The following is a 21,942-nucleotide window of genomic DNA, read 5'->3' as shown; positions in this document are numbered from 1 at the left end:
AGCCGGATTGGGATTGAAAAGCAGCAAAGTCCGGGCTCAGTAATTGATTCAGTATATGTAGGATTCTGGACAATGAAAACACAGACGTTACTACGCAATCTAGCAGACGAGTATGATTTTCTGATCATGCACACCTCCCAAGTTTGGACTGAATCTCGAATCTCAACACAGTGTCTGCCTTTTGTTGTCGTTGCGAAGAAAGAATCTTGTGGCAGCATCTCAAAGTTGATGATTGACACATGGATCAGATTTCTGAACCGATCTCATCGGTAGCCACGCTATTCGCTGGCCCCGGTAGTGCTGGAAATGTAACAGGTTCAGTTCAGGTGCGAGCATGCCAAGCGACAGACGTGATCGATCTGAATCTCATTGCAACTTCTTCTCCAGGAAAACGTTGGATTTCGCTTCGTCTTGGACCGGACTGTTCGAACCTTGTCAACAAATGGCGTCCCCGCCTCTCACAAGACAACAGGTCTGTTATTTGTGCCGATGTTATCCTCAGACGATCCCTGCAATGATATCCTCGAAGCCTACATCCCGGAGACTGTAACTCGCCAGGAAGACATAGTCGCATATGACTATCCGCACATCGCCATTGCGCCATGGCTGTCTGCAGAATGTGCGAAGTCGTTCCTGACAGCTTCGAGTAATGCCAATGTGGATGCCCTGATCTTTTTCTTGATAGAGAATGAGTCCACCATCCCGCCAGCTGCAGAGGATGACACATGGAACCTCAGTGACAGTAGTGATTGGAAAGCAGATAATGAATATCCGGTCTACGCCATTCCCGGCCTTGCCGCCGTGACCTTGATGCATGACCTGGCTTGGGTCTCCAACATGGGGACTTATCCAATTCATCCGGATGGTGACGGAAATCTTGGTGTTCAGGACAGCAGCCTTCGCCTGTTCGTTATGATCGCCAATGGTGGGCAACCCTAGGAGGCGGCTTGAACTCGGACATTGAACATTGAGCCACTAACTCACTTGGTAATAGAAAAACAGTCAGATTCTCATGTCGTTCGCTCTGGGATCATTGCAAGCTCTGTGGTTGGGGCTGCTTTTGTCATCACTATCGTGTGCATCATTTACTACCGACCTCGATGCATACAAAGACGTGCACAATATCCGGAGACTGAGAGCTTTGCGGCTCCACAGCGCTCCCTTCCAAGCAGAACACCGCCGGAAATTGTCGAGCAGATTCCCCTTTTCATCTTTGAAGGAGACAAGACCACGCCTGTTATAGCTGTCACCAAGAACGAAGTCGACAATGATGTGATTGAGATAATCGACAACGCCGATGGTGTGGACTGCAGCTCTGGAGTTTCACGTGCTGTTGGTATCCGGAAACCGTCACGAGCGAGGATCGGCCCGAGAACTGGACTGACATTAGCTCCACCGACCGGCTATCGACAGGACCATTCCGAGCAAGATTGTGTTGTGTGTGCCTGTCCATTCGTCACCGGAGCCTGTGCTCGGGAGCTTCCCTGTGGGCATGTCTTCCATCAAAGCTGCATCGACGAGTGGCTCTTAACAAGAAGTCACGAGTGCCCGTTATGCAAGCGAAGCGTTGTCATTGCGAACCCGACGGCGCCTTTGCCAGTACAAAGCGTCTGACTTCGTCAAGCTATTTGTCTGTATTGAAAAGGCGAAGCACGATGGCATGGTGACGAGGTAAAACTGTATCTTCCGATTAGAAATTTACACAATGTACTACGCAAATGTATCTTAAAGCCATGTGCTATCGCTTTAAGATGGGGGAGTGGCCTAAACCGCTTATCTTTATTCCTTGCTGAACTGGTGTCACTTTCAGTAATTGAAGGAGTGAAGGGGTCACGAGTGAGTTTGGAGGCACAGGTAGGAAGACATCCTCGTCCCACCATTTGAGGTACTCTGATGTCAATGTTGCGAAGACATCAAAGAAAAGCTCATGCGTAGGCACCAGGCAGCGCGGTGTTCGACCAAAGGAGACCGCGATTCCTGTCCATTTTTCAAATTTTATACAATGCACAAAGTCCTAGTCCCGGGCTTTGGCAACGCTGCTGAGAGTCTGAGAGCGATGCCTCGTGCGATACCGCGAAAACTGAAAAGTGGCAATCAAGGGGGCCGACAACACAAGATTCTTCCACTGCTCAAACTTTGAGTGCGACATAGTCGGAGTATAAACATAGCGTTTAAGAATATTCAGCAACGGCTGCCCAGTGATCACGAATCTACTTTTGTATCGTAGATGCTGGAGCACTACTACTTTGGAAGTTACGCTCGTTACCTACCTAACTAGGTATCCATTAGGGTATCCACTATCGAAAGAGAATCGTGACTTGGCAGAAAAAGGCGGGACGCACCGTGGACATGAGGTCACATGACATTGGTCCAGCGATTGGCTCTAGTGGCTGGGCTCGGCTAATCATTAGCGTCCCACACACAATCCGTCTTTCAGATCCTTCTTCGAACTTTTTCGTATTTGCGACAACGACAACCGACAGCGTGAAGCCGACAAGGTACGCCATTGCGCATCAGTCTTGCACTGAATAACTCCTCGATATTGAGACGAACAATCTCTGACACTGTGTTTCTAGATGGGTGCCCTCAAGTACGTCGAAGAGATCCAGAAGAAGAAGCAGTCCGATGTTATTCGGTTCTTGCTCCGCGTTCGCTGCTGGGAGGTAAGATAGGACCCTCCAACCCTCGATTTCCATAACCTCTCCGCCGAGCGCTCGTGTGCACAGCCATAGGAAATGCCTGAAATTATGGTATTACTGCACGGCTCATAACCGAATCTGCCTTGGTGGAAATGGTCGATTTATTTTCTGTGGCACAGCATTGAGACCTCTTTGGGGGCTCCTGTGTCTTGCTATACACTCGTTGAACATTGCTGAGAGTGCATCAATATAGCTCCGCCAGCTGAACGTCATCCACCGTGCTTCGCGCCCCTCTCGTCCCGACAAGGCTCGCCGTCTCGGTTACAAGGCCAAGCAGGGTTACGTTATCTACCGCGTCCGTGTTCGCCGCGGTGGCCGCAAGCGCCCTGCCCCCAAGGGTGCCACCTACGGCAAGCCCACCAACCAGGGTATCAACCAGCTCAAGTACCAGCGTGCCCTTCGTGCCACCGCTGAGGAGCGTGTTGGTCGTCGTTGCGCCAACTTGCGTGTCCTGAACTCCTACTGGATCAACCAGGACTCCACCTACAAGTACTTCGAGGTCATCTGTGTTGACCCCCAGCACAAGGCTATCCGCCGCGATGCCCGCATCAACTGGATCTGCAACCCCGTCCACAAGGTGAGTTTTGGCTCAATTGCTATTTTGCATGTCCATGTCAGCAGTATTGACATTCTTTTCTTTTCTAGCACCGCGAGGCCCGTGGTCTCACCGCTACCGGCAAGAAGTCCCGTGGTATCAACAAGGGTCACCGCTACAACAACACCAAGGCCGGTCGCCGTCACACCTGGAAGCTCCAGAACACCCAGAGCTACTGGCGTTACCGTTAAGTGCATCAGTGCACAGGTCTGGCGTTGTACTTTGGAAAATATCGGCTGCATGTGGTTATCTTCTCGATCAATTCTCCCCCGGGCTCTTTCAAATGTGCTGGGTACGAGTTTTATGCAGACCATCAAGATCTGTTCTTAGCCCAAAAAGCCATTCTGTTTTATGAATTCCCCCCAATTTTTTTTAACGAAGTATGACTGGTTCAACTCGATCGCAGTGTCTGGAACTGTAACCGCAGTAGGATCGTACTTGCTGGCTCAGCTCCTGGACTTCTGTCATATGTAGAATGTTAAGTAGAATCTCCGTGTTCGATGGACTGACTGTGCCTGTATTACAATTCTTTGTTCGGCCTTAGACAGTTTCCTCACCTCAGTTCCCACACGTCCTGCTATGCGTCGCTGCTTGCGCTTGCAATTGATCCCGGGACTTTGGCCTCATTTTCAATTGGCTGGGTCTTGCTACTTAGCGCGAGGATAGTCATCTTCATGGGTCCAATATGTGCCCCATAAAAAGCATTTGAGACATGTTGGTACTAAATCTCCCCAAAATAGACCAGTACAGTGCCTAGTCTGATGCCTGAGGCGTGAGTCTACAAGACGGCTCCGCCCTGTTTGCGCGGCGGCTGTCCTGATCCGTCGGGGAGAAGGTCACTATGAGCCGCTGATTAGCACCAGTAATTCTTAGTCAACGGAGTGCTCGACACCTCTCGAATAATCATACCATTGCCTGGTGCTGGTCACTGCCGTTCTTTGTGTCAACTCTGTCTTTACTCTGGAAAGTTTCTTGCGAAACAAAGAAAGCCATTCGGACGGTCCGTTAATGCCGCAGCGGTCCCCGCAGTTCTCTCGAATAACGTATATCAACTGTAGGTCTTCGATGATGTCGTGCAACCTGGTTGTATTTACCGGCCATATTTGAAAAATTAGCTGACCTTCTCTCGATAGCTCATCTCTGGATGCGCCCTTATGCCCTCTCAGCGTGAGCGTGAGCCGCCGCTGCCACCGTTACCACCAATACCCTCAGCATCACGCTTTGGCGTCACCGCTCATCCTTCGAACCTTCCTCGATCGCAACACCCGACTCCTGCCCCCAGTGGAAGTAGGCAGCGGCTGCTAGACCGTCAAAATGCGCAAACTATGGCCGCAATGAGTATGCAAATACAAACAATTCCACCTCGTGGCCACAGCCGCTCGATTAGCCAACCGTTCCCCTTCCCAGGCGCTGGCAAGAGACGCAATAAACATAAAACCGAGATGTGGGAGTCCGACTCAGACTCCGAGGATACGACCTTGCCATCAGAGATCGTCGACCGCGGTCCCCGAAAAGATACCAAGGCTGGGGGCGATCTTGCAGAGACCAGGTGTCCCACATGCAATTCGATTGTACGATGGCCCAGAAACTTGAAAGAATTTCGATGCTCTGCGTGCTTGATGGTGACGGACTTGAGTCCTGACACGCCGGCGGAGTCAAAACCTCCCGCCACAGCGAAGGGCGATATGCATCCCGTGGATGGAAACCCTAAAAGAGATCCCTTTAAAGATCGTCCATTACCCCCATTGCCGCCAAATGCTCAGCCCCCAGAAAACAAGTCAGGTACGTTTCATGATGCTTGACAGCCTACTGCGGATGAGTCACAGAAACACTGACCCATGACCCCAGAATCGCCATTCTCGCTTAGGCAGATGGGCTTTATGATCGACCAATGCGTCTCTGCCTATTTCGATCACGTTTTACAGTCCGCTCCGGCAGCACTTGAACTCGCTCGACACCGTGAAGTTGATAATGGAGGTCCGAAGCTTGGGAATGATCTCGGCGAGACAGCCAATGGCTTCACTGGCTTTCTGGCCGATCCTCGCGAATGCCACACGCGAAGCGTCTCTGGGTCAGGCCTACGATCTGGAAGGCAAGGAAGCGATCCAAGATTTCTTTCACCTGATTCTTTTGGGGGGAGCCACGTCAAAGGTGAGATGCCAGTACGAACCAGAGCGAATTCAGATCTGCAGTCCAGCTCAAAGCTGGACTCTCATCGCCATGATGATCTTTCAGAGCCCGGGAGGAGGGACAGTGATTATTCTTGTCGAATATTCGAGCAACTAGAGCAGGCTCTCATTGCCGCCTTGAAGGAGACCAGTCTTCTCAATACCTCGTTCCTATCGCATCGAAGCTTCGTTCGATCTGCAAGCAGTGGGAATCATCCCAAGATGAACTTAGACCCAACATCGATGATGAACGACCCAACTTCGAACACAGCTGCTTTCGAACCGGACGCAAAGACACTTTTGCTGGGTGACTTGGCTGAGAACTCCTCCTGGTGGATGACGGAGTGGGCTCAAGCCGAGGGCCACATGCCCATACCTGCCAAAGAAAGGGCCCCGGAAGATACTCGTTTAGTATCATCAAGGTCCCCGCGCATAAATTGGGCCGAGGTTGGCCGATGGTATCAGTTACTTTTGACAGCAGGAGATCGGTGGGCGGAACAATGGGCTGCTAAGAGGTCCCAAGAATCAAGCTCAGAGTCTTTTGCAGCACAATCCAAGCGGTCGGAAGTTGTTGACTTGGCTCGCCTGGAGAAGGCCATTCACGACTCACGTACGCATTTACAGCGAACCTTCATGAAGGCTGTTGAAAAATTGCTCAAGCGTCCGCGCCGTCTTCTCAAGAAAGCGGACGACACCCGATGGTTGTTAATATTGCTTGCAAATCCTTTGCTGTCTTCGGCCAGTGCTTCGCCAAATTCGAGAAACTTACAATCGACGAACCGCGGAATACGGCGTCCCTCCCATCCAACTGAAGGTCCATCGCCAAATGCTGGGAATACCAAGATCACGCACAAGGAGTCGAGTCGCCAAGGGGTAAATCAACACTATGGTATCACCAAGCGCATCTTGGGACTGATGTCAAACACACCGGAAGAATGCCATCATCACTTTATTTCCTGGTTTTCTCGGCTCACGCCAAGCCACTTCACTCGCCTTGTGGAACTTATCGGTGGCTTCATCACCTATCGACTGACTCGTCAACAAGGTCGAAAGCGCAGTGAGGCCGCTCCAGATGGAGACGATCTAGTGCCTACTCTTCCGAGAGCCACAGGAAGCACCCCAGCGGAACTACATGCAGCAATCAACAACCGCCGAAGTCCAACCAAGAAAAGCGCAAAACAACAGGAAACCCCAGTGGTCTATGGTGAAGATTGGCAAATCATCGCCGGCTCAAAGATGTTGTCCCTCCTCTTCACTGCCAACACGGAAGGGGGCAGAAAGGCTCATGAGGCCGGACGTGATATGGCATCTCATCGTCATCACTTGGCCCCTATCAGCGCATTCTACAACACTCTCTTAGATTATTCGGATCTGATTGCCGACTTTGAGATCTGGGAATCAAAGAGTTCCAAGTTTTCTTTCTGCCAGTATCCCTTCTTGCTCAGTATATGGGCCAAGATCCACATCATGGAGCATGATGCGCGCCGCCAGATGGAGGTGCAAGCACGCGAAGCATTCTTTAAAAGCATATTGAATCACCGAGCTGTCAGTCAGTACTTGGTGCTCAAGGTGCGAAGAGACTGTCTCATTGAGGATAGCCTACGTGCCGTCAGTGAATCTGTCGCTACTGGATCCGAGGAGATCAAGAAAGGACTCCGCATTGAATTTGTTGGGGAAGAAGGTGTTGACGCTGGTGGACTACGCAAGGAGTGGTTTTTGCTGCTTGTGCGGGAGGTTTTCAACCCGGATCATGGTGAGCTTTCATCCCCTCATCACCTGACGCTTCAGCAATGAAGGGTGTCACTAACTCTGCCATACATAGGTCTGTTCACATATGACGATGACTCCAAGTACTGTTACTTCAATCCACACTGTTTTGAGTCATCTGAGCAGTTCTACTTGGTTGGTATCTTGCTCGGTCTCGCGATCTACAATTCCACCATTCTGGACATTGACTTGCCCCCATTCGCATTTCGAAAATTGCTCGCAGCTGCCCCTCAGTACAACCTTGCTCATCCAAGCCCACATCGGTCCAAATTCAAGTGCACATTAGATGATCTCGCCGAATATCGACCCACCTTGGCCAGAGGTCTCCGTAATCTGTTGGAATTCGAGGGCGATGTAGCTGAAACCTTTTGCTACGATTTTGTGATCCCAATCGAACGGTACGGAGAAATATCGATGATGCCACTCTGTCCTGGCGGCGAAAAGCGACCGGTGACTAATTCGAATCGTCGGGAGTTCGTGGAGCTGTATGTATTCTATCTCCTCAATACGGCCGTGGCTCGTCAATTTGAGCCTTTCAAGCGAGGCTTTTTCACTGTCTGTGGAGGCAATGCGCTCTCTCTATTCCGCTCCGAGGAGATCGAGCTACTCATTCGCGGATCCGACGAGCCGCTTGATGTCACTTCGTTGCGAGCTGTTGCTTCTTACGACAACTGGTCAACCTCGCGTCCAGAGGCGGTCGCGGTGGTGCAATGGTTTTGGCAATTCTTCGAAGGGGCTTCTCCTCAAGCTCAACGTAAGATTTTGTCATTTGTGACCGGAAGTGATCGGATTCCTGCAATGGGCGCCACTAGCTTATCCATTCGGCTGGCGTGCCTGGGCGATGACTGTCCGCGATACCCCATTGCTCGGACGTGCTTTAACACCCTTGGCCTTTACCGATACGGCTCTCGGCAAAAATTCGAGAAACTGCTTTGGGACGCCGTCGTCATGAGCGAGGGCTTCGGGTTAAAGTGAGCCTGTCTTTGATTAGCTAGCGCTGCCCTCGTTGCACCATTTTTCACATCAAGAGACGTGAAACCCTCTGGCCGGTCCTGCGGGTGTGAGGAAACCACTTTGCGTGAGTACTGTAAATTTGTCTCTTCTTTTTGCGATGGCAAGCAGGATTTTGCTGTTGCTATGGGTACTGCTTCAGTATTCTGTAGGCCTTGCTACATTGTGTCACTCCACTGATTATACCAACTTTGCTCCAATATTTGGACAGCCCATGTGATTGACGGCTTGTCTGACGAATCCGTTCGATTGGTCTGCAACCTTGCTCCTACTTCAAGAGGATATAATCAAACTCCTTTCATGTAAATGCGCTCGATGTTCCTCAAGAGCTTGGAAATGTTGTTTGAACTGTGAAAGCGTTGATAGCCCGAGTCTTCGTCGGAGTCAACCCAAGCGTTTAATTGTACATCACAGTCCTACGACAGTAGTTTGAGACCCCTTGAGGGCCCTGCCGGTTATCAGTTGCCCATGAACATGCGGGGTCTCTGGCTATTGTCATGGGATTGTGAAGCGCTGATAGAATCTCCCTGTCGGATATTTTTCAGAAAAGGGCTCAAAATGCACCGCCGGCTCCACGGAAACCGCGACTGCTAGCCAGCATTTATGAGACTCGTTTCTCTATTCTTGTGTGAGACTTCAAGTGAACTTCTGTTCGAAAAGGGGTCTTTTCGACTTTATTGCCCGAAATTCAAACCTTCCTCGTGAAAGCTCAGCAGTGAATGAAGGTCGCATAGCTCCAGAATTTCTGGGATGTCACCAGTCCGGGGCTCACGGGGCCTCGAAGAGTTTCTCGAGAATCCATGCCGCTTCTGCAAGTATTCATGAACGTAATCCCGAAAGGTAAACGAACCGGCATCCCAGAGATAGCGACAAATCTTGGGAATGCGCAAGCCTGTGTTCTCAGTCTCCGATCCCGGGGCCATGTGGAGCCGGATCCCCTCGATGGGCGACTGCTTCCTTCATGCTCTCTCCTGGCGTTGTTCCGGGTGAGCGCTGCATGATTAGGTAGCTATCAGGATTGTGACTTGCGTAGACCAGAGTTTTCAGAGTCCTCACATGACTCGGGACCTCACGAGGCTTGTTCCAAGAGTTCCTTCCCCGGAATTTACCCCACATCCCGCTAATTTTCTCCTCCTAGTCTGGTCTGGTCTGGGCTGGGAGGGCTATGATAGCATCGAAGCTTCGGCAATCTTCCGTGCAAAAATTCCCAAAGCCCGGTGATTGCCGTGTGCGGAGTGGATCTGGGCCATTTCGTATCTGCCGATAATTGTCCGTCATCTGGAAACCAGCTGCGGTGCTGGATAGCGCTGTATAGGCTCGGAAATGCCTGTTTGTGTCCTTCAGCTCTGCGACAATCGTGGCTTGCCTTTACTGTCACAACTTGTGTCAAGTCAGGAAATTTTCATCCGACTATGAGTATGACTGGACCGACTCTCGGCATCGACCTCAGCTCTCTTGGGGGACTCAAATGGATTCTGAGCATTTCTCTTTGCGGAGCACAACAGCATCATGAACTCTATCCCCATTTTCTCCAGACGAGGCATGTGGCTTAAGTGGGACGGCATTTGGCCGAAGATTAGCCAGAAACACACGGCCCGAGCAAGCCATTCAAGTACACGATTTGCTGGACTCTCTCACCCGCCATCTTTCACCGGACTGCCTGTTGATCGACACTGGCCATTCCCTGGTTCTTGAGCTTCTGCAAAGAACGCAGAATGAGGGGACATGTGCGGGTATCTTCTTTCTCTCGTGAGTGCTAGCGTGGGATTGTTCTCCGCTGCTGCGGATGACGGCTCGGAGTCCAGAGTCGGTGCCCTTATTTACAGCTAAATGAGGAAATTGAAATGGAAGATCCTCATTCTCGAGCCGGCAGGGCACTGCCGACACGCGGATATGGTGACCAAACTGGACTCGTTCCGTGCATTCTTGCTTGGGCTCAAGTCTTGTAAGGCAAGAAGGATTATTTAAAGTGAAGCGAAGCCTCTCTTGAAGAATCAGTTCATTCTTTCATCTGCCAAGAGCTATTCTCTCAATCACTCTACAGGCACCATGGTTGCCACAAAAGAGTTGGCCTTGGCCTTGGCCATGCTGTCAATGTGTGGACTGGGTCACGCCGAGAACAACATCACTTCTGATACCTACTTCTACGGACAATCCGAGCCAGTGTATCCCTCACGTATGTTACATTTTCGTCTATTGGGATACCCAGCCTTCATTACTTCAAAGACTAATAGTCATATGTCTTTTCCACAGCGCAGGGAACCGGATCTGGCGATTGGGCACAGGCTTACCAGAAGGCTACTGCTATGGTGTCGCAGATGACACTAGAAGAGAAGGTAGGTTCCAAAATGTGATCTCGCAATCATGGAGCATGGACTCACAGGAGAATCTTTCTAGAACAACCTCACCTACGGCGTCAGCAGCACCGCAAACGGATGCTCGGGCAACATTCCGCCAATTCCTCGTCTGGGATTCACCGGGCTCTGTCTGAGTGACGCAGGCAACGGCGTGCGGGCAACCGACTTTGTCAACAGCTACCCCAGCGGAATTCACGTTGGTGCAAGCTGGAACAAGACACTGGCCTATGAACGAGGCTGGCATATGGGTGGCGAGTTCAAGAAGAAAGGTGTAAATGTTGCCTTGGGTCCTGTTGTTGGACCCTTAGGAAGAGTGGTCAGTGGAGGCAGGAACTGGGAGGGTATGTCTTCCATCTATGGAGTGTCACTGTGACAACTGACTGATTTCAACAAGGTCCCTCGAATGATCCTTACCTTGGCGGTGCCATTGCCGCTGCCACGGTGAAGGGTACTCAAGATCAGGGCGTGATCACCAGTGTGAAAGTACGACCTATACTCTCTGTTCCCCCTCTAAAGATGACCAAATCGGATGGCTAATGCGGAATATGTGATAATAGCACTTCATCGCCAATGAACAAGAGCTCTACAGGAATCCCACAAAGAACTCAGAGAACCAGACGGTCGAGTCCATCTCGAGTAATCTCGACGACAAGACCATGCATGAGTTGTATCTCTGGCCTTTTCAGGATGCCTTGAAAGCAGGTGCCGGTAACATCATGTCAGTTGATTGCCTCGCTACGCTCACACGTTCCACTCAGGTGGTGGTCCAAAGCTCATCCTCATTGTGATATAGGTGCTCCTACAACCGACTGAACAACTCCTATTCTTGCCAGAATAGCAAAGCACTCAATGGACTTTTGAAAGAAGAGCTAGGATTCCAAGGCTTTGTCGTTACGGACTGGACTGCCCAGCATGCTGGTGTTGGTGCAGCTTTAGCTGGTCTCGATATGGCAATGCCAGATGGCGCAAGTTTCTGGGGCAACAACTTCACCGAGGCTTTCACCAACGGTAGCGTTCCAATGACGCGCTTGGACGATATGGCCACTCGGTAGGATATATATTCCCCACGGAACTTTGAAAAACGCGCGCTAACGACATGGACTTAGTATTATTGCAACGTGGTATCAAATGGGACAGGATGATGCCAAGTTCCCAGCCCTTGGTGTTGGTATGCCAGCCAACATCAGTGAGCCCCACGAGCTTGTCAACGCCCTCACACCTGATGCAAAGCCTGTCTTGTTTGATGGCGCAGTCGAAGGTCATGTACTGGTCAAAAATGTCAACAACTCATTGCCACTGAAATCGCCAAAGCTGATCTCCGTCTTTGGTTACGATGCCAAAGCACCGGATGCATCGATGCCCAGCGGAAAGAACTTTATTGAAAATCCCTGGATGTTGGGCTTACAGCCAGCAGTTTTCCAAAGCGGCCAAGTCTTCGTGAACACATCGCCCAATATCCCCAATGATTTCCAGATCGCGTTCAATGGTACACTTTCCGTTGGTGGCGGTTCAGGTGCGAATAATGGGCCGTATCTCAGTGCGCCTCTCGATGCACTACAGCAGCGAGCGTACGAAGACAATACCGCCCTGCTGTGGGATAGCGCTGTTCCTTCGACAAATCGTGGCTTGATGGAGGCATCCGACGCATGCTTAGTGTTCATTAACGCCTTTGCAACCGAGAGCATGGATCGCCCTGGCATTCGCGAGGACTATTCAGACGGGCTGGTCAAACATGTCGCGTCAACCTGCGCGAATACAATCGTGGTCATTCACAACGCTGGCACTCGGCTGGTCGATCAGTTTGCCGATCATGAGAACGTCACTGCTATTGTCTTCGCACATCTTCCAGGCCAGGAGTCCGGTCGTGCCATCGTCTCTTTGCTTTATGGCGATGAAAACTTCAGTGGAAAGCTACCTTACACTGTTGCCAAGAACGAATCTGATTATGCAACTCTCATACATGATGGGCCAGTGGCTCCTTACGGACTGTTCCCTCAGTCCAACTTCGAGGAAGGCATTCTGACAGACTATCGCTACTTCGACGCGCACAACATCACTCCTCGCTACGAGTTTGGCTTCGGTCTGTCGTACACGAACTTTACCTTCAAGAACATCCAGGTCTCCGCGCCCAATAGCACCTTAGCTGCCTACGCCATGGGCACAATTGAACAAGGTGGTGCCGTGGACCTCTGGGACAATGTTGCGATTGTTACGGCCGAGGTCAGCAATACTGGCCGACGGTCTGGCGCCGAAGTTGCTCAGCTATACGCTGCGATTCCCGGTGGCCCCCGAAACAGCTCCGTGGATTCGAAAAGGTCATTATTGCACCGGGCCAAACGGTGCCAGTCACTTTTTCTTTGGCCCGTCGCGACTTGAGTACATGGGATGTTACTGCGCAGAAGTGGAAACTGCAAAGTGGAAAATATACAATCCATATTGGATCTTCCAGTAGAAATCTGCCTTTGAGTGTGGACTTGGAGATCAACACCGCTTGAGATGGGGGAGAGCTCAGCGCATTCAGAGCTTAGTAGCTTGACGATAATGGAATGACTCTGTTTTTACCTTTTTAATAAGCGTTTAGAGCAAAAACCCCCAGATCATTTGGGACTCAGTAATCAAAATCGAATAGACAAGGCAATTTGTACCCGAAACACCAAGTATCAGACCAGGTCCTACACCTCTCCAATTCCAGAAACGAAGCTCTCATTTCTCAAGTGCCTCCTTCTTATCTTCATGTCCATAAGAACGCGCTGCAACCAGAAAACCGGAAGTGCTATCGATAAGCGCGTGGGTTCGTCTCCACCGCAAGTTGTTCCACTCCATTCATGGACCTGCCAATTGCCCAATCTCCCCTCACGATCAACTACCTCGACAACTCGGCAATCCAACATGGTCAAGCCACTCACATTCAAAGGCGACAAGCCCAAGAAGCGCAAGCAACGGGATTCGGACAGCGACAAGATCCCAAAGACACGCAAGGTGGAATTATCGCAGGCGGCAGAGAATGACGACAACCCTCCCGAGGACCAAAGCTGGGTCTCCGCGGACGCGCCCAGCGACATTTCAGGCCCAGTGGTCCTTGTTCTCCCCTCAGATGAGCCGACGTGTATAGCGTGCGACATGACCGGCAAGGTGTTTGCCAGCGTCCTGGAGAACCTGATCGAGGGGGATCCGTCGACGTCAGAACCGCACGATGTCCGACAGGTCTGGATTGCTACGAGAGTGGCGGGGACGGAATCGTTCACATTCAAGGGACATCATGGAAAGTGAGTCAAATGGCCGGGATACGTCGACCTCGTCCGAACACGAGCTGAGCTTAGCCTCCTTTTTGTTTTGTCTAGATACCTCTCGTGTGATAGCCATGGTCTTTTCAGCGCCGACACCGCCGCAGTGTCCCATTACGAAACTTTCCTTGCGATCCCGTCGCCCGATATCCCTGGCACATTTTCGCTGCAAGTGCGAGGTGGGGACTCCGAATCATTCCTCTGCATCAAAGAAAGCGCAAAAGCTACAGGCGGCGTGGAAATCCGGGGTGACGCCTCGACGATCTCCTTTGAAACAACGTTGCGAATCCGCATGCAGGCGCGGTTCAAGCCCCGCCTCCGTGTCGCAAAGGAGAACAAGGCATACGAGAAGATCAGCCGGAAAGAACTGGAGGAGCTTGTGGGGAGAAAACTGGATGATGATGAAGTGCGGAGATTGCGCAAGGGTCGTCGGGAAGGCAATTTCCACGAGGTCATGCTGGACGTCAAGGTCAAAGGAAAGCATGACAAGTTTGCCTGAAAACAGCAACCCATCTACGAACTTATATTCACAATACCAATCTTCGCTTCATCCGATCATGTTCGAATACCGCAGCCGACATCAATAGTCCCACTCGTTGATGGGCTATCGAAATACTCTGCTATGTATCTGTCCAGAGTCCACGGCTTGTTCCGCTGCCAGTTCTATCACCGCAGCGAGCCGCGCACGCAAGTTTTAGCGGGGTTCGTCGTGACGGAAGTAGGATTGGGGCTTAAATCAAGAAACCACTGGAGGTCTCATGTCAGTACTGCGCATGTCGCAGTACTACCATTCCAACATCGAGCGATGTGAACTGGATTCGAACCGAGTAAGAGCATGCGAAAGCAATTGAGCCAGGCATGCGGCTGGAAGCTCGAAGCAAGCCAGGGCTATTCTCGGACGTTTCGCTGGGTCTGGTCGATGTTTCCTGTGACTCGTGAACAATGTAAGAGATTACTTTGGATCAACACTTTGTATAGCTGCGTCCAACGAGTGGCGCCGATGACCTTTCAAAGAACTTTGCAAAAACAAACGACTTGTATACTACTTTTGGCCTACGAACAGGCCTTTCAGTATTTTCTCGTGAAGAGAAGTCTGTCGTGGTTGCACTTGGGAATTCCGTCGTCTTCACAGAACAGCCATCAAAGTCCCTTAAATAGGACAAAGTTGCACCAGTCGAATTCGAAGAGCAAAGCCCCTAGTTTACATGTAAATTCAATTTCCGACATGCTCTGATTGAATAGATAATAATGTGCAAATCTATCTCGACCCATAAAAGATCCAAGGGAAGCAAAACAATTTAGTAAAAAGCCAAAGGAGCACCATAGAAGTGATGATAAGAATGAAATGATACGAAATCCAAAATAATTCATGAGCCTGTATGTACCCTCGTTCATCCGAGCCCGGGGGGTATGAGTTCTAGTGGGGGAATTCAGTAAAAAGCATGCAGTGTATCATAGGGCTCAGATGGCATCGTGAGAGCAATTGTAAAAGGAGAAATAAAATATCAGGGAATAGTTCATTTCCTCGGCAGCCCGCCCACGAGATGAAAAACAAATAGGTCTTTCGGGAATCTGGAAAGCAAGAGAAAGGCATTCGGAAGTCCTCTGAGGGGAAATCTGGAAATGATCAAGCCTGGCGCAGACTCCAACGACAGGTCGAAAGAGCGTAAAGCACAGAAACATCTAAGAACAAGTGCTGTCTCAGCACGTTCAAAAAGCACAGAAGTAGTGTAGGTTGTGACTGAAGAGTCGGCGAGCAATGGGGACGAGTTTTAGGAAATTGTACAAGACTTTCTTGTCCCTCGAAACGAGAGGGAACTAGACGTTGGTGGCAGGTATTAGGAGTTTAGCGAGAGTCCTTGAAAGCGGCCCACCCATTCCCCGTGCGTGGAAGTGGGCATACGGACTGGGCCATTCGGGGCCATACCATTGCCCGGATATTCGGCGAGACCGGTATCCATGGGGCCAAAATTGGTCGGCGAATAGGGACCGAAGGGATCAGCTGTTGGTGCGTCGTATGGTCGCGAAGCTTGAGCAAATGCGGAATAGGCGTCGGCATACGGAGACCGCACCAGACCGGCTGGATTCGCCATTCCATCACGGGCAACTTCTTCGCGAGATCCAGGATAAGCCCGAGCCTCGGGTTGAAGGCGACGATCAAAGTGAGTTGGGTCTTGGCTGTAGGCCTGATTGCCCATGACGACGGGCGAGCCTGACAGACCTGCCGTTGGTGGTGTCACAAATGACGCTGGGTTGATTGCAGACATCCAGATTCGAGTTTTGTAAATCTTGAACAAATCCGTGACCAGGGAATTAAAGTTGATGTACGAATCCGCAAAGTAGTAGAATGTGAGCTTCTTCCAGTCCCTAATAATTCCAAGTATTCGATTAGCACCCTTTCACAATCAATCTGGGAATTTTAGCGGTTGTCTTACATTTGAAACTCTGCATCCAGAATTTCCATATTCAAGCGGTGCTCAGCGACTTTTGTTTGACAGACTCTTTTCGCCTTGGCTTCGTTCCCTTCTTTATCGCGCAATGTTAGAACCTCATGATGCTGGGCGAGACGTTTGATGAGTTTTGGTTTGATGTCCGTAGTGGTCTCTGGGGCACCATGGGCATGGGGTCCCATGCCTCCCATGGCACTTCGAGGATTGAATCCGGTGCCGCTTGGGTTGAATCCTTCAAGCTGACCCTGGCGGGAGAACATCATGAGGCACTTGTAATGCTCTTCTGCGTACTGTTGTTTCAATTCTCGGGCTTTTTGCAGAGAAACGTTGGCGTGTCGAACAGTTCCCAGATCAGTACCCCGGTCAGCTTCAACTATGACAAGATCGCCAACTTTCACCTGTAGTCCAGTATCCTCTTGGATATAGAAGACATCTGCTCGCTGGCACTTGAAAGTCACGATGTACAGAAGCTGGTTCTGAGGACTGTGAGAGAAGGTGGCGGGCTGACGACCGTAGCCACCTGGAAGGACGTATTGGTTGAGCGAGGCAGGAATTCTGGACGAACCATCGCCACGCAATGTTTGCTCGCGGGCATAGTAGGGCTCTAAGGAATTTTGGGATGAAAAGGGTTAGCGATGATCGGATCAAAAGAGTGAATATTACTTACGGGCCTGAAGGGGCGACACCGGATAGTCATTCATGGAACCAAGACCATCATCACGTTCTCTCGAAACCGCACGAGCAGCCGCCGTCGCATGAAGGTCGAGTGAGCCGATTGAGCTGTGCCGGACAGGGACATCCGCGAAGGAATGCCGACGGCTCTGAGGCAAGTCAGCAGCACCCGGGAACCCAAGCGAGGTTTGCCAATGTGCCTTGCGCACATTCTCCAGCGCTCGATTTTCGATAGGTGAAGACAAGGCCGCGAACTGCGGTTCCACGTTGGAGGAGTGTTCCGAAAAGCGACGCCGCGCCCCGCCACGCATACTGCCATATCCCTGAATGTCGCGCAATTCGCCAAGGTCTTCCACCGCCACCTCTTCCTCCTCCGCCTCCCCTTCCTCTTCTTCTTCCGGGAGCCCAGTATGGATGCGATGGGCCGCATGGAGACCATTCAGGATGCCCGCAGTCGAAGATGCACGATCACGGAACCGGCCATCGAGGGCTCCGGCTGCTGCCTGTTGACGAAGGATCGCATTCTCCCGAGCGAGCTGCTCGATGGTACGGGCCTGACTCACCGAAAAGCTGGTGTCGCCGTCAGAGCCGTGCAGATTCTCGTCGTCGTCATCTTCACGGACGCGACCCAGGGTGGCTGGATCATGACCAAGTTCGCCGAGGACACTTGGCCTCGATGCGCGAGGTTGTCCAGATGCGAGTTGGCCTGGACCGCGTGGGCGGTTTCCAGGATATTGGGTGCTGGCGCCGTGCTTGCTGGCCATCAGCACCAGATACTCCGGGTCCATCTGGCCTACAGAGTAGGACTGTGATCGGTAAGTTTTCGGGGTAGGATGAAGAGGAATCGAGAATGGAATCGCCGACTCTCCCGAGATTGTGCGCGTGACCGGACTCAGCAATTCCTCGCCCATGGTGTTACTTGCGAGACTTGGGGTGGTCATTGTGGGGGAAGGGACCAGTTCGGAGAGGCGAGACGGAGGCTCCTTTCGAGACTCGGCATTCCAGATAGCATTACCCCACGGAAAAGAGCTGCCACTCCCTTGATTCCAATTGAACGATCCGCTCAGGCCCGGGCTAGTTGTACTGGAGGCCCAGGGTCCCTGTTCGCTCGCCGGACTGACCGGGTTGGACGGCGCAGAGGTCAAAGGACCACCCGGCAGGGAGTGTTTGCGCTGCGCCGACAAAGGGATTTCGTTCAACCATGACGTTCTGCGCGCGGGTTTTGTTGGAGGGACCGTGATATGAGGAGCAATATGGTCGCCATCGTCATCTGAGGAGGCCAAAGCATCGGAGTCGGGAGTAGACCGGCGTACTCCTGGATGGCTCCGTTCGAGCCGAGCGGATGCAGTGGTACCTGAGGATGGCGGCGCACTGGATTGCGGCAAGGCGTTCTGTTTACCGAATGGTGTAGCCATTTCGAATGTCCTGAGCCTGGGCCGGTAGGGTTAGCGGGTGTTGGAGGAGATATTAAAATCACATTGGGAACTGTGCGGAGACTGCAGAGTTGCGCAGCATGTTATGGCGCATTGCGGCAAAAGCAACGGAGAATTGAGCGAGGATCTTACCGTTCCCTTTTTCGAGATTTGTGGTAATTCTTGGTAGAACAAAGACGATGGCGCGGGGGACTAGGTCGTGAGACCTGTTTTTGCCAACGACCAGAGGACAATCAATTCGTAAGCGGAAAGACCAAAGTGAGCGCAGGGCATGCAAGACTGATTGAAACCAATGATTAGTACCGGTTTAGTAGTGGCTGAGGGAAGCAGGGCAGGTTAGGCCAGTAGCCAGTTCGCAATATTAGGTGCGCGTTGAGCACAACCCGAAGAACAAGGACTATGGACGGACTGGACGATGGAAACGCATGTCACGACATCAATATGTCCGCCAGGGACTCGCCAGGTGCAGGGAAAGATAACCCGGTTCCAGGTAGATAGGGTTTGGATGAAAAGCTCGGCCCTCAGAGACTGAGCTTGCGCTCTCGGCGAGTGAGGCAACCAGTCTCAGAGCTCAAGCAAGAGACACCGAGTGCAAGACAAGCACCAGACCCTTTGCAAGGAAGGCGACGCGATTGGAATCACAGCCCGTTGGATACAAGAACTCACCTCGTGTACGATTGACCCCACAAGTCGAGGTGAGGGTCCAGCGGACAGTCGACCAGGCTGTGGCTGTAGGGAAAGGGTGTGTTGGGGGAAATACGAGAAGCGTCTCGTCAAATTCCAGTCTTGGAAGCTTCGATAGAGTGGTCGTATCCGTCCTTTTCGAGTCGTGACCTCCGTCAGCTCTCCGTATACTAGGTGGGGGAATGTGTGGGGTATGAAATTGGGACCGATGTGCGGCGACTCACCACCGTTTATGGAGGTCGTGCGGACCAAACGTAATCGGCGATCCCACACTACCGATTGGGAGAGTGCGGAATGTATCAGCAACAGTCGGTGGGTCGGCCAGCGTCCAAGAGTGCCGTTCTTCTCGTCAAGGATGAAAATGATTCCTCCTGGCGCGAGTGTCGCAGACCGACGACGGCGAACGTGCTCCGTTCGCGTGAATGTGTTGCGCCGGGAAGCGAAGTAGAAAAGACGGATCGTGCCGCAAGTTCAAAAGACGCTTGCGAGGACAAGCTTTGGAGTAAAGATGAGGAAAGAGAGGATGATGCGATACTCCCCGGCACGAATGGCCCAACTTCACCGTCAGTTGTTCTAGGGAGGGGGAAAGAGGATCGTATGATTGCGCGATGCAGTCCTCGAATGCGTTCGGAAGGTTTACGAACAACGGGTAGCGTGACCAGTGGATGACGTTTCGGAGCTACCAGGACCCGTTACGGGCGGCGCATAATGTCGTGGGGGACAGGCGATTGGGAGCAAAGATGGATGATCGATCTCGAGATGGTCGAGGACGAGGGTGAATGGATCGAAGGTTGGAGAGGAAAGGAAATAGTGTTCAAGGCAAACGTCAAGGCAATGTCAAGGTGAGGAAGAGGATTGGGGGGTGGGGGGGTCCAGAAAAGTAGTTCTGGAACTGTAGCTCCAGGGCGGAGAAAGAGAGAGGGTCGAAAGAGGGGGGGGGGGGATGGTAGGGCGAGGAGTCGTGCAGCGGAACTGGGGTAAAGAAAGACGGGGGAGGACTGGGACCTCTTTAGTGGAGTGGTGACCTAATCTCTACTCTCTAGTCTCTACGCATCTGGCAACACTGGCCCGATGTGCAGATGTGCAGATGTGCAGATGTGCAGAGGTTCAGAGGTTCAGAGGTTCAGGAGACACGGACCGACCAAGGCCCACTGCGGTCGATTCCAGTACGGAGGAAGTCGTGGAGGAGTAATAGTCCACGTCTGCACGGTGGTGTAGTTGGTTACTTGGTCGAAGTCGTCGTGTGGTCTAATGCCATCGACATCTCTCTCCTACTCCAGGGTCGTCCATCAAGCAGGCGACCGAGGGTGATGCTTCCACGGCGCTTGGTGGCACCGGGGCACTGGCCTGAATGTGGCCACTAGGAAAGGTGGGAATTTGATGACTGCTGCAGGTATGACCCGTCGACGGGCGCAGTGCCCCAGTGGGTCAATGGGACCCCAAAGCAGTGGGGTTTACTGGATCTCGAATGTTCAAGGAAGCAGAATAGAGGCTATTCGGTCTTCTCAGAACGGAAAGATCAGGTTCATGAAGAAAGGCAGCAGAATGGGGAGAAAGGGGACTCCCTGAGTACTGTAAGTTATCGACAAGTACGGTACTGTAAGGTGTATACAGTACATTCTAATTGTATGATTCTACAAGTTAGGAAGTTGGTAATACTGTGGCATAGCATGTGTATGTATCAACATGGTCCCAGTCTCGATTTCAACTCAAGATGATTGATGGTCACACATACTCAAGCTTTTGTAGTACTAGTAGTACTAGTAGTACTGTTAACTGCAGTAGCTGGAGTTACTACACTAGCATTATTCTTGTATTTGTACCGTACCTCAAGACCTGCAGTAGTGCAGTAGCCCGGAGTGGGTTACGGGCGAGTTCAGCAGCATTCGAAAACAGTCTCGGCAGCCTGGCAAGCTCCATTTCTATCCAGAGAGATATGAGAGTAGTAAAGAGTGACTGTCCAGAAAGTATCAGTCCCCTATCTTATTGAATGTTTGCCTACCTACTATGACCAGTATCACTCCCATGCGTTCTGGACTTCTCCGTAGCAATACAATATCACCTCCAGGAACTTTGTGAAGCGTGGGTAACCACGCAATCGGAGGTGATTTGGGTCCCAAAGTCAAAAAGTCTGGGTCGCAGCGGGGCGTGTGGATCACATTGCAGTTCTTAGCCTCCTTCGCGGTGGGACCGACGTTACTACTGGAGTCACCGAAGCCACTGGAATGACACAAGACTAAACGGTTGCCAGTCCCAGAGCCACGACGATCTTCCGGGGTAGATGAACCTCGTCAAGAGGGGGTTCCTGTGTGTACGGTCCACCGGCCGTATACCAGAAGATTGTGAAGCTTATTTAGCACCGCAGTCGATGGGCGTACAATAGATAATAGCAAGAACCAGAAGCATAACCTAAGCCAGGTAGAAAACGAAAATAGGGTCATGTGTATCATGCAGTCCCTGTCAGCCAAATTTCTTCACAAAGTGTCTTTGGGAATGGAGCAAATGCAGATGAGCGACACAAGACATCCATTTTGACGAGCCACTTTAAGAAGAAGCATCATACAGGAACGCTACAACATAAAGACTCCGGTCCCTCCTAGAAAACCTCACTTGAAGCGCACTAACTTGGTGTTTGAGGTCCTTAGCGCTGCTCAATTGAGCTTCTTCTGGCAAGAGTACCAGCAAATCTACCTTGCCTCGAGCAGCCCATGTATGCCAAATTGTGATCACTTGGGTCTGTTAGTCTGGGATACTGTATCGGTTGGTACGGTACTCTGATGGAAGGACGTTTGCCGTTCCACAGCCTGCGTCATTTCATCTGC

The 21,942-nt window shown here is 51.5% G+C and overlaps 7 protein-coding genes across 7 annotated transcripts; 6 read left to right on the top strand and 1 right to left on the bottom strand.

Moving 5' to 3' along the window:
• Positions 1–489: 489 nt before the first annotated feature.
• On the top strand, positions 490–939 carry N7539_007637 (uncharacterized protein; the record flags this gene model as incomplete). Its single annotated transcript, XM_056937238.1, has 1 exon — positions 490–939. The coding sequence occupies one exon, from the start codon at positions 490–492 to the stop codon at positions 937–939; it is 450 nt and encodes a 149-aa protein (XP_056788037.1).
• Positions 940–1,705: 766 nt separating this feature from the next.
• N7539_007636 (60S ribosomal protein eL15) lies at positions 1,706–3,485 on the top strand (the record flags this gene model as incomplete). The annotated part of the gene is made up of 5 exons (XM_056937237.1): positions 1,706–1,720; positions 2,484–2,498; positions 2,577–2,663; positions 2,893–3,276; positions 3,345–3,485. 5 exons carry the CDS (start codon positions 1,706–1,708, stop codon positions 3,483–3,485), a joined length of 642 nt encoding a protein of 213 aa, XP_056788036.1.
• A 963-nt stretch (positions 3,486–4,448) lies between these two features.
• N7539_007635 (HECT-type E3 ubiquitin-protein ligase) lies at positions 4,449–8,204 on the top strand (the record flags this gene model as incomplete). The annotated part of the gene is made up of 3 exons (XM_056937236.1): positions 4,449–5,076; positions 5,143–7,215; positions 7,285–8,204. The coding sequence occupies 3 exons, from the start codon at positions 4,449–4,451 to the stop codon at positions 8,202–8,204; spliced, it is 3,621 nt and encodes a 1,206-aa protein (XP_056788035.1).
• Positions 8,205–10,289: 2,085 nt separating this feature from the next.
• On the top strand, positions 10,290–12,973 carry N7539_007634 (glycoside hydrolase family 3 protein; the record flags this gene model as incomplete). Its single annotated transcript, XM_056937235.1, has 7 exons — positions 10,290–10,416; positions 10,494–10,576; positions 10,638–10,938; positions 10,992–11,080; positions 11,155–11,315; positions 11,391–11,645; positions 11,704–12,973. The coding sequence occupies 7 exons, from the start codon at positions 10,290–10,292 to the stop codon at positions 12,971–12,973; spliced, it is 2,286 nt and encodes a 761-aa protein (XP_056788034.1).
• A 513-nt stretch (positions 12,974–13,486) lies between these two features.
• N7539_007633 (uncharacterized protein) lies at positions 13,487–14,380 on the top strand (the record flags this gene model as incomplete). The annotated part of the gene is made up of 2 exons (XM_056937234.1): positions 13,487–13,863; positions 13,939–14,380. 2 exons carry the CDS (start codon positions 13,487–13,489, stop codon positions 14,378–14,380), a joined length of 819 nt encoding a protein of 272 aa, XP_056788033.1.
• A 1,339-nt stretch (positions 14,381–15,719) lies between these two features.
• N7539_007632 (PSP1 family protein) lies at positions 15,720–18,418 on the bottom strand (the record flags this gene model as incomplete). The annotated part of the gene is made up of 3 exons (XM_056937233.1): positions 15,720–16,248; positions 16,317–16,935; positions 16,999–18,418. The coding sequence occupies 3 exons, from the start codon at positions 18,416–18,418 to the stop codon at positions 15,720–15,722; spliced, it is 2,568 nt and encodes an 855-aa protein (XP_056788032.1).
• Positions 18,419–19,414: 996 nt separating this feature from the next.
• On the top strand, positions 19,415–19,789 carry N7539_007631 (uncharacterized protein; the record flags this gene model as incomplete). Its single annotated transcript, XM_056937232.1, has 1 exon — positions 19,415–19,789. One exon carries the CDS (start codon positions 19,415–19,417, stop codon positions 19,787–19,789), a length of 375 nt encoding a protein of 124 aa, XP_056788031.1.
• Between the last annotated feature and the right edge of the window lie 2,153 nt (positions 19,790–21,942).

This window comes from Penicillium diatomitis, assembly GCF_028827545.1.
Source record: "Penicillium diatomitis strain IBT 30728 chromosome Unknown utg000010l_segment0_segment0, whole genome shotgun sequence".
NCBI classification, from domain to species: domain Eukaryota; kingdom Fungi; phylum Ascomycota; class Eurotiomycetes; order Eurotiales; family Aspergillaceae; genus Penicillium; species Penicillium diatomitis.
Note: the sequence above shows the minus strand (reverse complement) of the source record. Positions and strands in the feature narration are given on the sequence as shown.